The sequence below is a fragment of the Halichoeres trimaculatus genome, unplaced genomic scaffold (genome assembly GCF_033239565.1).
Source record: "Halichoeres trimaculatus isolate MK-OKI-2021-1 unplaced genomic scaffold, fHalTri1.1 fHalTri1_scaffold_2, whole genome shotgun sequence".
Lineage (NCBI taxonomy): Eukaryota > Metazoa > Chordata > Actinopteri > Labriformes > Labridae > Halichoeres > Halichoeres trimaculatus.
Window position 1 is genome coordinate 4,782,425 of NW_027437180.1, and position 13,732 is coordinate 4,796,156.

General features: G+C 40.2%; 1 protein-coding gene across 1 annotated transcript; it reads right to left on the reverse strand.

Moving 5' to 3' along the window:
- Window positions 1–4,363: 4,363 nt before the first annotated feature.
- LOC141807841 (beta-crystallin B2-like) lies at window positions 4,364–13,481 on the reverse strand. Its single transcript, XM_074694062.1, has 6 exons — window positions 13,449–13,481; window positions 10,152–10,252; window positions 9,645–9,763; window positions 8,966–9,098; window positions 8,716–8,858; window positions 4,364–5,049 (listed from the first exon to the last, which is right to left on the reverse strand). Exons 2-6 carry the CDS (start codon window positions 10,245–10,247, stop codon window positions 4,878–4,880), a joined length of 663 nt encoding a protein of 220 aa, XP_074550163.1. The 5' UTR covers window positions 10,248–10,252; window positions 13,449–13,481; the 3' UTR covers window positions 4,364–4,877.
- Between the last annotated feature and the right edge of the window lie 251 nt (window positions 13,482–13,732).

A 13,732-nucleotide genomic window follows, 5' to 3' on the forward strand; every position in this document is an offset into this window, starting at 1 on the left:
AGAAGTGTTTGACCCGTGGCCCCCAGTCAGATGCTATATGTCACCTTTGGTGATATACTGTATACTCTCCCAGTGTCTCCACCTCATCCTCCTTACAATAATGTACTCCATCTTTTTAGATCACGTTAAAAATAAAGACTAAAACAGAGAAATATGGGAAATCACGGGAAATCCTGAGTGACATACATTTATTTTGTCTCTTTTTTTCTTCGTCTTTTCTCTCCCTCTTTTCTTTGAATTTAATGAAATGAGAGAACCAGATATATACTCAGTATCAGATGTTAAGGCTGTTTATTGTTTAATTGTAAGCTGTGCATCAAACTTCCAGCTGTCGTCAGGTTAACTTTCCATTATGACAAACGGCTTTAATCTGACATCAGATGTGACGGGACAGTTAATATAGATATAAATGTATATGCTGGTTCAGACGGTTACATTAAATAGTGATTGCTGTGATTGTTTACTGCATTAAAATGTGCCTGACACTCTGGAAACCTGCCTCTGAGGCTTTGTTGACATGTGCGCACATGTGCGCCTGTCACCAAATTACAGCTGCGTGGGGTGCGCTCCACTTTGCGCCGAGATTAGACCAGGTTGGTCGAGCTTTCAGCGCACTTTTTTTGGCACAAAATTGTCACTGCGCCAACATGAATCTGCTGACACCTCCCCTTGGTGCGCTGTCAACTCCCCCTGGCGCGCAGTCACACCCATCTCTGCGCAGACGGTCTACCAAATTGTCAAATCGGCAGCGCACAGAAGTGCGCAGCACGAAATTAACACTGCGCAGGCTGTGCCAGGCTTGCGCCCCCTGCGCTGCGCCACGAAATTAGAGCCCATTGTCTGCTCACCTTCTGGACACTAAACTACAAACTGAGTTTACAAAGTTTGAATGTTGTCACAATTCAAACGATAGCTCCATATAAATATAAATGAAAAGACATTACCTTGTTGCTTTGTATCCAGTAAAAGTTGGAGTGGAGTTTAAGTCATAAGTTTTTGCTATGCTCCCTAAAACAATTGAAGCCTGGGTGAGAATTACGTCTTCATGACAGTGGGTGATAGTGCTTATGGGAAACAGAGTCTTTATCCCAGAAAAACAACACCTGCTACAGGTGTCACTGCACTCAACACCAGACAGTCTTCATAGTACCTTTGAACACATCATGTTTAAGAATATTTTTTCTACAGATTTTTTATTTGTTTGTCTTTGCTTCATTAATTCTTTTGAAATTAAGATTTCTGTTCAACCTTAAACAAAAACTCTTTTGCTCCTCAACTGTGAGGTCCTGACTAAGTATCTCACACAGACATGTGCGTTGGTCCGTCAAAATCACCTTTATCTGTAATAATAAAGTGATTCAAGATGAAAGGAGACCCCAAACCATATATCTGATCGGTGGTTTCTTGTTTGACGATGATTCTCATAATGTCCGGATATGATACATTGAAAGTCCCTAATTGCGTTTGCAGAAACTGAACCCCCCCTCCCCCAGCCATTTAAAAGCCCACTTCTGAAACTAATCACCAGTGATGAAGAAAAACCACAGCACACAGAGTGAGTGTGCAGAAAACACTGTGAAGGATGAAGTTTGGTGGTTTTGAATATTTGATGAGCCTAAGGGAAGAAAGAGATGCATGGCAGAATCAATAATATTTCATTAAAGCTGTGAATGCTGGAAAAGTCCATCTCAGTGCTGACGTTGGCAGAGCATACACAGCATTAATATTCTCTTTAGTTAGAAAGATGGATTAATAATTCACTGTTGAGGAGAGAGTTCTGGAGTACTTGGATCTCTGTCTTTCACTCATTTACACTCTAATTCATTAGCACAAATCAAATCTGTGTCTGGCAGCAGCATTATGTTGAAAAACCACGCTGTGAGAGGATGTGGTGGTGCGCTGACAAAAACAAATCCAGAAAACTGGATGACGCGTCAGTTTTCTGTCTTAAAGTCTGAGGAGATAAAAAGGAGAAAATCTGGTGTCACATGAGCAGGGCTGGAGCCTGATAAAAATCACGTTTTGTTGCATTAGTCTGACAAGGGGTCACAAAGGTTTCATTACTTTCTGTGTTTCTGTGAGAGTAAAACCTTTGGGCAAGGATTTGCAAAGATATATTTTAAAGATTTAGTGCTTTATTAGTTCATCAGTGATGTATATGACTTTTTTTCTTCATTTGTTGACAGGCTTTTTGTTTATCCCCATCACATACAGTATTTAAGACCACATGTAAAATGAATAAGTTAGCCTCTCAGTTGTTTACTAGGTAGCAAATAAATGTCAGTTAAACATCTCTGACACACAATCTATCTGAGCTATTGATGATAACCACTCACTCGCTGCTTCAGTTCTAGTCTCCTGAAGATTGGAAGGGAAACACTTGGTTCTGTATGTGTCACATGTATTGGTAGAACTCACTCCCAGCTAAGCTGAGTTTGACCTCTTAAGACCCAGCGTTCATATGTGGACATTACATTTCTGCCTCTGAGACCCATATTACTTCATTTTTTTAAACTTTGACCTATTTTCTACATATTTGGAATTATTTTAACACGCTTTCCGCTGTTTGGAGCTGGCAGTCTCCTGCACTGTTTAAATAAATGTAATTTTACAGGAAATGGTCTGTAATTTTGGTTTTCTTCTAAAACAACAAAATGCAAGTAGAGTTACAGATATTTTCACTAATTTTACAAAGACAAAAAAAATCTAAGTTTTACGGTTATTAACCCTCAATTTTTACTTTTTTTTTCTGTTTTTCAGAAACATTATACAAAACTGTAAAATTACAGATATCATCTGTAAAATGACATCCCTGGAGTGGTTTTTTTTTAGGTATTATGCTAGCTGAACCCTGTACCCTCCTCACTTATGGTTGCAATTCACTAATAAAAAAAACTAAAAGTAAAAAATATGGTAAAATCACTGGCAGCAAAGTTACCAGACAAATACCATAAAATTACAGTCAAACACTGTAACACAGAACTACGTAAAAAAAAAAACTGTAAAAATACAGGAATGAATTGTTTTTTTGATCACAGACACAAAAAAAAAAAAAAAACACACACAGCGTGAACCGGCTATCTGTGCTCCATTGTGCGGACCCTGTACCCAGTGATTCTTACATTGTGTTTTGTATTTTTATGTTATTTTACAGCAATACTGTGTTTTAATTTATTTTGACTGTAAAATCTGGTCCTGTATTTTTACAGTTATTTCATGTAGTTTCATGTTTTTTGCAGCGTCTGACTGTAATTTTACAGTATTTACCTAGAAGCTTTGCTGCCTAGTGCTTTTATTGTTTTTTTTTATAGATTTGTTGGTTTTTTTTGGTTACAGTGTATCAGCCACATATAGGGTCACTGCCCACACCATCTTTTGTGGATTTTGGTAATTTCTCACTTGAATGGATTGAATCTGTTGAAACTGTGCGAGCATCCAGTGAACCTTGGCGGAGGCTTGTTTTGTGTCATGTGATCTCCGTGTGCAGTATGGTTTCTGAGTGACACACTGGGAAATGCACTGTGGTATGAGCTTGTTTAAGATCACCTGTGGCTGTGTTGGCTGTACAGGCACGTGACAATAATTTTGAAGCAGATGAATGGCGAGAAACCTTTTTTTTTTACACTACTTTCTTTGTTCCAAACAACTTTTCCCATGATGCAAAGCAACAAGGCAGTACATGGAGCTATCATTTTAAATATGAAAACAATCAAACTTTGTAAACTCAGTTTGGTGTCCAGAAGGTGAGCAGACTTTTTAGTGTTTACTCACAGCCCGGTGCTCTGAGACGTGTCGATAACCTGTAACATTAGTATCTGGCACTTTCATTTCGTAAATTCAACAAGTTGGTATCTTTATGAGGAACAGGTTGTGTTTTCTCACTTCGTCAACTTTCTTCACACAGCTAAATTCTCCAGGTGGTCAACAAGTCGTGTATGAACACAGTTCCTCCCAGTTCACTTCATTCAGTAATGTTGGGGTCTGAGCAAGAATCTTGCTTTAAAGTTTGTTAGGGCTGGATTCAATTTCTTTCAGCTGGACACAAGAGCTAAGCACAATAAGTTGATTTAAAAAAGGAAAAACCTTATAGACGGTTGTCTTTTGTATGATTTTTAAAGAAAGAATAACCAGGGTGCAACAAGAAAAGTTTTGTTTGTGAAGAAACAAGAGAAGTCTTTGTTTTCAACCAACACTGCCAGTTCAGGTAACTTGTTAAATATCACTAAAATTGATCAAATTAACAGCAGTAAGACAGGCTGGAGGGGGCTGTTTGGATCAAACTCAGTATTTGGTGGTTTGTCCCTGGGTCTGTGTGGTTCATTTGTTAAAGAAGACGTCATTTCAGCAGAAGCAGGGTGTGAGAGGCTTTATTTAGGTTCTGGGTTGATGAGGGACTGAGCACAAAGAACGTGGGACCACATGTCTTTTTGTGGCTTTCTAGTGCCTCAGCTCCTTAACACAAGAGCACACAAAGATCCAAACTGGCACCCCCATCAGTCAGGCTGTAACGGGCTGACACTGGTGAGGTGCGGAGGAGGAGTTTGAGGGGGAGAGAGGAAGTGAGAGAAGGAGAGGAGAGAGGGGAGAAGTGAGCTGACAAACAGAGATGATGTGAGAGGGAGGACGAAAAAGGCTGTGTGACTAGAAACAGTCAGAGGTTCGTCAAGTTATCTCCTTCTTTACATTGAACCGTCCTTTGTCATTAGCTGAAGCTGTTGCAACATCGAAAAAGGTCGACCTGCTTTGACAGCTTAGTGGACAAAGGAGAAGTATTACACCCTGTCCTTCCTTCTCTCCTTCTTTGCCCTGCCTCCTTCTCCTCTATTCCTGTGTTCTGTCTCTCCTCCGATCCCTCTCTTCCTCTCCCTCGCTGAGTTTCACTTGGAGGTCACATTGTAGCAGCCATGTGGGTGCCACTGCATGTCGCGAATGCGCCTAATGGACTGCATCTTGGGGGAGCGGGCGCCGAACTCATTAAAATGTTTGAATTCCCCCTTCTCCAGCAGGTACTGGCTGCCTCTGTATCCGGGGAACTGGTAGCCCACAAAGCTATGGAAACAGAAAGAGGACACATTATCACAGAGGGAAGAAACTGAAGGGTTGAAGAAATATGGAAAGTTACTACAACAAAGATCTGCGATTAATCAGAGATTTAATGCTTTGACGAGGCTTTAAGGAGTGACGAGCGAAGAGTGGGAAAAGATGCAGGAAAGACAGCTGCAGAGCAATCAGAGAGGACAAACATTGCACAAATGAAGACATTAGCTGTTTTGTCATGCTGTCAGGTGTGAAACCACGGGGCAGGCGGCCCTCCAGCTGTTTCAGACACACTCAAGCACAACAAATGAAGTAATCACAGTATTTAATAAACTGTGTCTGCTGTCTCCCACACCTCGGTGCACAAACAGAGACAGAAAGCTGCTGACGTTCATGACACCCTCTGGTAGCTGCTGATGAAAAGCCTCTATTCCTGAACTCGTTCACAGAAGAACACTCAGAGTCTGCGAATATGCCGCCCTGTTCGAGAATGACGACATAGATATGGTAACCATCTGACACACGCAGAAACACATTTAGATGGATTCTTTTGTTACGAAAACAGGGTTTGGTGCTGCGGCAGACTCTGTCGGATGTTATTACAATGTGGGAAACGCGAGACAGGATCCCAGACAGCTGAGTTACAGCTCAGTCGTCTGTACGGGAGAATGAAAGGATGCAAGAGGGAACAGTTTTTGGAAACATGTTTGCTTCCCTGTGGAGACAAATAGATCAATTCTACTTTGCAGTCTGTAAGCTGGAGACTGAAGCAGGATTGATTTGCTTTAATAAGAGCTGTGTGAGGGATTTTTGACTGATTTTAAAACTGATGTGTCCTCATGATCAGAAAAGTCAAATGTTTTCAAAAACATGAATGGTTACCCTCAAAGTGAAGGTTAGCATCAGAAAGAGGTTGGCAAGCTTGATGAGATCTTATCCTTTAGCTAATCTTTGTACTTATATCTGATAATGAAAAAAGCATATGTGAAATGTTTTCTGTTGAAGTTTTATTTTAGATACTCTGAAAGAATGTATCATCATATCTGGGCTGCAACAGGTACCTTTAAAATGTTACCTTTGGTCACCTTTTGTAAACTTAAGGTAAGTTTTGCATTGTTACATGACAGTGAAATGTGGTTCTACATTTGAAAAAAAAAAAAAAAAAAGTTAATCCTTTAAAAGACGAATAGAAAAGAACTACTCCCATTCATAGATGCCTTAGCTGTTAGTAAACAGGTATTGTTAGGCACATTTTGGCAACAGAAGTACTGCAGAGTAAAACTGTGACTCCAAACAGCAGTTTTTACCTAATTATCTTTACTTTGACTGACAGTAAATGACTCCTAGCTTCATGAGATATCAGTGAGTGAATGGAAGACAACTCACTAGCAGCTTATGACTAAATTATCTGTGGACATTTACAGACTGTTAAATATGAAGATATGTCAACAAACCAGAAACCGTTTGAAATAAAAGATGAGCTCACAGACCACTGAGTATGATACCTGAATTATACTGAAGGAGCCAGAAAACTATGTCTAGACGGAGGACTGCAGCAAACTTGTCAGAATACTAATAATTTTGTACTTGATGATTGTTAATGAGAACAGTTTCAGGTTTACTATGAACGTGAAATCTATTAATTTGACCCCGTTTCCTCTCCATATTGAGTCTTAAGTGTCTTATTTCATCATAACCTCAGCTCCAAACCAACCTCTTCATAAATAGTTTAATCAGTTATTATCAAACTTATTTGCAGTCTTCCCTGGTTAACTGAGGCTGATACAGAAACACCTTTAACAGCTCACACCCAGGAAGGCTCTGGTGTTTTACTTTCACTGGTAAACACCAGTGACTGTTGCTTCCTTTTTGGTTAACCTGAAGAGGAAGAAACTTCAAACCAGAGATAGACCGATTATCGGCCAGGCAGATTATCAGGCCGATATTTGGCATTTTGAGGCATATCGGCATCGGCCTTTTTTTAATTCGGTGGCCGATAAGAAACGAATTTAAAACTGCGTTGTTGCAGCTCTGGTGCAGCAGCTCCGCTGCCTGCAGTCACTTCTCAGTCCCCAGCACTGTCCCACACACAGCACCATCTGATTGGTTACAAGCAGAGCCATGGCTCGGGTAACAGCCAATCAGCCGTGCAGTTATTACAGTTACTGCAGTTACATTGAAATTTTGGAAAACTTTATTTACTGTAGAAAACTTTAGCTATTTATTTTTTGTCAGGTTTTCATTTAACTTTATACAACATGCTGCTGAGCCTGGGAGCTGCTTGATAAACTCATGCTTAAAGGTATTTGAATGAAGTTAAGTGTTGGAGTTTGTATTGTTCAAAATTTTGACACCAATACTTGCACTTTGACTGCAAATTAATATTGGCTTCAAATATCCCTTATTGGCCTACCTTACTAAAAATAATCTGTATCAGTATCGGCCCACATATCGGTCTGTCTCTAATTCAAACGACGATGGCCAAGATGGATGCAGCTGCAGCTCCTTATGGTTCTTACATATTATCTGTGTCAACTATATTACATGATACTTGTTTTTTGTTCGGAGCACAGTAACCTTATTTATCTTGGTCGTCTACTTCCTCATCTGGGTGAAATTTGCCAGTGCCATGGTGTACTGAGACTCGCCGAGTATTGTCAAATCCAACAGTGGTCCAATTGCAATGGCATTATCTAGGAGTGTAGATCAAGCTATGCTCAGTCCGATCTCGTGCCAACTAAGCTCAAAGTCCAATTTCCTATGCTGCATGTAACAAACTGACCATAGACTGTATAAAATGTGGACAGCATGGCCCATTTACAATTGTACGGTTTTGAAGCCAAAATACCCCCATCACTGGCACCACCATTGGCAGCAGTTGTGCAGCCAGAGTCTGCGCAGTAATGACTGTAAGGGATACTGGGAGAATCTGAGTGGAGCTGGGTGACTCTTTCAAGAGTCTAATCACTTCTTGGCTCCACCTCCCGAAATATTTTATAATCCCCGAAAAAAATACGGAAGAATGGCAGCTGTCAATTATTGCTAAACATGACGAAAAACCTCGTTTTTAACCTCTTATAACTAATTAAAACAAAACTTTAAAAAAAAAAAGGACTTGGATACAAGACAGCCAAATGATATCTTCAAGCCACCACCACAATCGGATGTGAGAAACTTTTCTACCAGGTGTATTAATTTTTTTAAGTCCACAGCCCATCCGGAATGACTGGAGAGACTGATTTTTTGACCTATACTGCAGCCAGCCACCAGGGGGAGCAGTTCTTGTGGTGGCCTCACTTCGAGTAGAGCAAGATGACGTCCATTTATTTTTTACAGTCTATGGTACTGACTGACACGTTCAGCTGAAGGTATCCAGTTAGCATGGTCACTCTTCACTCAAAAGCTCTGGTTGCTCTGTGATGGTAGTGACTCTGGCAGAGTTCAGTACAACTTAACTTCCACGGTGCAGTATAGATTCTGACAACCGACCTCAAAATTGAACATTTCTCTGCTGCCTACAGTTTCAATCGTTCTCGCCTGAATGAATGAAGCCTTAGCTCAACTTTCCCAAGCAACAAACAGGAAGATGGTTTTATGTTTCTAGTATTAGTGTTAAAAAAAACCTGGAGAGGAAAAGAAGGACAGAAGAAAGGAACTACATTGTGATGAAGCACTCACGTTCCACAGCTGACCGAAATGCTGCCCACTATGCCAGTGAAACCATGAGCGGGTAGACTGGGGACATCATCGTCCATGATCTCCATCTTGCGACCCTTAAGCTCTGCCAGCTCAAACAGGGAGATCTTGTGCTTTTCTGGGTCCTGCAAGAAAGTTGACGAGAGAAGTTGGGAGAGAGGGAAGAGACGTTCAATGAGAAGAAATGGAAGACAAGCTGCCACGTGTGGTGTTTCTCTGAGAGGGAGGTTACCATGCGGACAGGTCTGAAGGACAGCAGGTAGTCGTTCTTCTGGTTGTTGCTCCAGGAGTCCCAGCGAGGATACTCACCCTTCTCCAGGATGAACATCTCACCAGAGAGGTTCACCTGCTCAAAGCCCACGAAGCTGGAGAGGAAGGGGAAAAAGTTTCATTAACAATCCTGTCATTTGATGTCAAAAAAGGACTTCATTTAATCAAACTTCTGCTGCCTCCATGTTGATCCTAAATTTCTTTTGTGCGCCTGTTGAACTGCCAACACTACGAAAGCCTAATAACAAATGTCTGTTACATAATGAGGATAATTAGGGAATAATTTGCTGCAGTTTCAATTATTAGCTCTTTACTTAAACACCAAATTTTCTCCTCATCTTGTCATTATTTTTGTGTTAATTGTTCCAGGCTGTTCCTCTATTATTCCTCCACTCATACCAAAGTTGTGTTGCTTTGCCGCATTAGTTTGGGTTTTAAAGTTCATTCTGCTGTTCTCTCTGTGAAACAAGCCCACCACCGCCTCGGCTACATGCTGCAAATGTAAATCGGAAGTGTCACATAATCAGGGGTGTAACTGTGAAATCCTCTCCTCTCTGCTCTGACGAGTGGGTGTGTTTGGTGCATTATGCGTACCTGGGTGGGTGTGTAAGTGCAGCTGCAAATGCACGGGGGCTACTTACGGACCACTTTCCACACGCAGGGAGCGCACCTTCTCCATCCCCATGTCGCACACACTCATACACTCCCCGGTGATCTCAATGCAGCGGCCCTGGAAGTTCTCCTGGTCAAACACAGACATCTGAAGGGTGGGGGACAGAAAAGAAGAGATGATGTGAGGAAAGAGGGGACGGAACAGGCACAGGTGGAGAGAATTAACTTGACAAGGCCACGGTGGAGGAGAAAGAAACTCAACAAGAAGGAGGCAGCGCCATGTTAAACGGCTGTGTAATTTGACAGCTTTGTGCGAGTCTAACGTGGTATTTTTCTGTCAGTTTTGGTTGTCGACCACCCCCTCACTGTCAGAAAAGAAGCAGCAGGTCATCATTACAGACATCATCCCAGAAGGTAACTGTTGGTGTGATGCCAGCTGCCTCTCAGGCTGTGAAAAGCCTGCACGCTATATTTGTAGAATATCTATCACCTGCTTTACGTGCTTCATGAGGTGTTTACTTGTGTGTGCTGTTTACCTTGGAGGACATGGTGCCGATGTCAGACATCTTGTTCTGAGCTGCCTTCCCATCAGTCTGGGAAGCAGACTTTGGTTTCTCTCCTCCTGCAGACATGATGACTGAGAGAGAAAGAGGAATAAAAGGCAGTCTATTACTGTCACATCGAGGCACTCTCAAGTTCGATGGATGAGTTGGGGAGTTTCACTTTATGTTTCTGTTAATTAAAAACAAAAATCAGTTACCGACTGTGGCGATATTTGTTTTTTACCCTCAGGCTTAGTGAAAGAAATAATTGTGACAGCTTGATGCATCAAAGTAAGAGCATCACTTGTGGATTCAGATTTGAAGCAGCTTGAGGGCAATAACACGCGCCCAGTGCTCAGCGCTCAGTGAATGATAATCATCACAGGCTCCTCAGACGACAGAAAGTGGTTGAGATCAAACTAAGCTCCAAAAGTGTATAAAGTACGGTCGGTTAACTGCAACAACAGATTCATCTCCCTTTCTCTCTCTTCTTGTTGCTTTTTTCCTTCTTGTTTTTCAAAGCTCAGACGCAACCACACCAAGTTTAACTGCCGAGTCTCCACCAAACAAGTCACGAATCAAATCCTGAGAGTGCCTCTACGTTTGGGGCCGTAAAAATCCTTAATGAAAAAGATTCAACATCACTTCTTCAAGTTATCCAAAATGATAAATTTTAAACATGAATTATTCCTTCATCATTTAAAGTCTCATCCAAAATGCACAAAGAGGCTTGTTAGAATGTAACTGAAACATAAAAATGATTCATAATGTAAAAAAAATAAATAAATAAATTCAGCACTTTTGTTGTATCATCAACCAGGTATAACATTCTGGGCGTTATTACATTTTTTCAGCACATTTAGGCTTGTTGTCACATTTTGAGTCATTGCTACATATCAGGCTCTAACAAAGCTGCAGCAGATCCAGCAAAGCAGCATCGAGTGGTGACAGTCAAGAATCTCTCTAAACATCTTTAATTCAAACTAATGTTTCTGGCAGAGGAGCGAAATCCTGGAACTCGCTGCCGTATCACTCAAACTCAAAATCCTAAGTGATCCATGGACAAAGCTGGGCTCATGTCTGACTCTCTGTAGCTTTGTCACAGCTAAATGTGTGCCTTATTTTCTCATGCTGTACTAATTTGACTTTAAATCTTACATTTCCCTTTATTTATTCTTTTAAATGTTAGCCCATTTTAGGATCAGGGCTTCAAATTAGCATCAGCTACTCCCACTATGATACCTGCAGCTAGTAGATAAACATATACGACTTTTAGGATTTTAAGGACTTTATCTAGCCCAGGAAACAGGATAATTTTCTCAAATTGGGGGATAAACATTATTGTACAAAATCTCTTTTTTGGATACATAACTCACTGGACAGGGGGTCAGATAAAAATACATTAACTTTAAAATAATAGTACCAAAAATATGCTAACTGTAAATATCACCTCTTTCAGTAGTTTTTTTCAGTTTTATGTTGTGCTTGATATTTACATATTTTTTCTTTACTACATTATTTTTTTCAATATTTACCTATTGTAATGTTTTTCACTTCATACTTTCTTGTTTGTTACTGTTACTCTGTAAATTCCCCACTGTGGGACAAATAAGCTGTCAATTGACCATGAAAGATTTCAAATCCAGGACAAAGTGGACTAAATTATGTATTCACTTGTTTCAAAATCAAACCAAAGTACAGAACTTGAGGAAATGCATTTAGTTACGTTAAGTTACCACGAGATTAGCACTGTCTCATGCCTTGATTCTGGGAAAGAGACAGTAGACCCAGGGAAGGCCAGTCTAGCTCTGAAGAAGATGAGTTACAAGGACATGGAGGGCCCCATTGACCGGGTTTGCCTTGGGCCCCCAAACAACTAAATACGCCTCTGGCAACACAGTTACACAGGACCGACACAATGTCATTACATTTTGGGTAATGCGCCGCAACAGTTCATGACACCTCATCTATCCATCACTACCTGCAGCTGCTTTCTGTCTGTCTGTGTAAATTGAATCAGTTCCTTACAAACTAGCCACAAATTCTCGACTCATCAAATGACAAAATTATTCAAATGTTTCTATTAGTAACATTAAAAGCAAGTTTATGGTACAAATAGAAAGAAGTTCATCCTACTTTTTCAAGTAGGATGTACTGTCTTTCAAGTTTTTTTTTTTTTTTCAAATTCAATTCTATATTTCAGTCTTTGTTTATAAACTGGATTGGATAAAAAGTTACCACTTTTCTCCAGCAGAGGGTGAAATGTTTCTCTCTGACTCACGTGATGTGCATTTTATGGGAAAATATGGCTCCTGATATAGTCTGTAGACATTATCATCATCATTCAACTTTTTTACATGGTCTGGTTTTAAAAAAACGCACACTTTTAAGCGCAAAAAAATATATTGATATCTAAGAATCATATTTTAAATTGAACCGGCATCCCAAAAATCATTATAGAATCGAATCACCAGAATAACTTATCATCCCAGCTCTACTACTTGAAGACAAGTGCCCTGCTTTTTTAACTCACAGTTTACATAAAAATTTTGAACAAATTTAGAAGTGAAATTCCAGTGATTTTTTGTTTGAAGAGTAAATTGAATCAGTTCCTTGAATCACAGATGAAATTCAGATTACAAACTAGCCACAAATTCTCGACTCATCAAATGACAAAATTATTCAAATGTTTCTATTAGTAACATTGAAGCAAGTTTATGGTACAGATAGAAAGAAGTACATCCTACTTGGTAGGGGTGGGATAAAAACTGAAAATCATTATATCGGGATTCCTTCAAATTCAATTCTATATTTCAGTCTTTGTTTATAAACTGGATTGGATAAAAAGTTACCACTTTTCTCCAGCAGAGGGTGAAATGTTTCTCTCTGACTCACGTGATGTGCATTTTATGGGAAAATATGGCTCCTGATATAGTCTGTAGACATTATCATCATCATTTAACTCTTTACATGGTCTGGTGTAAAAAAACAAAACAAAAAAAAACTAAAATTCGCAAAAAATATAAATATCGAAGAATCGCATTTTGAATTGAACCGGCACCTTTTAAAACTGAACTAGAATGGATTCACGAGAATAACATAAAGACAAGTTCTCTTCTTTGTTAACTCACAGATAACAAAAAAAATGATCAAATTTCGAAGTGAAATTCTGATGATCTGTTGTTTGAACCAGGTAATATAAATTGATCCTTCGGTCTAGTGTTAGCAGAACGCAGGTTTCATCCTGTCTCCCATTTCTCACCCTGAAAGATCCACTGTCCCCTGTCTTACCTGTCTCAGTGTGTAAAGGAGCAGACTCTGGGCTGGGACTGGAGCTCTGTGTGAGAGTGCGCCGGGCCTATTGAAGCTTTTATACGCTGGCGTCCAGAGAGAGGGGATTATGCACACAGAAACAAACTCGCTGAGCCCACAGCCCCCACAGAAAAGAATTACCCCATCATCAAAGAGAGAGGGAGAGGGGGACAGAGAGAAAGAGGGAGAGAAAGAGGGAGTGGGGCAGAAAGACAAATGGTCACAATTAGAGTAGAGTATTAGCAAACCTGTGGAAATCAATG

Excerpts from the sequence above, each read along its gene's own strand:
- LOC141807841 (XM_074694062.1), bottom strand. The coding sequence starts at position 10,247 with ATGTCTGCAGGAGGAGAGAAACCAAAGTCTGCTTCCCAGACTGATGGG. Across the intron at positions 8,859-8,965 it reads CCTTCAGACCTGTCCGCATG|GACCCAGAAAAGCACAAGAT; the intron begins GTAACCTCCCTC and ends ACTTTCTTGCAG. Across the intron at positions 5,050-8,715 it reads ATTTCGGTCAGCTGTGGAAC|CTTTGTGGGCTACCAGTTCC; the intron begins GTGAGTGCTTCA and ends CTGTTTCCATAG.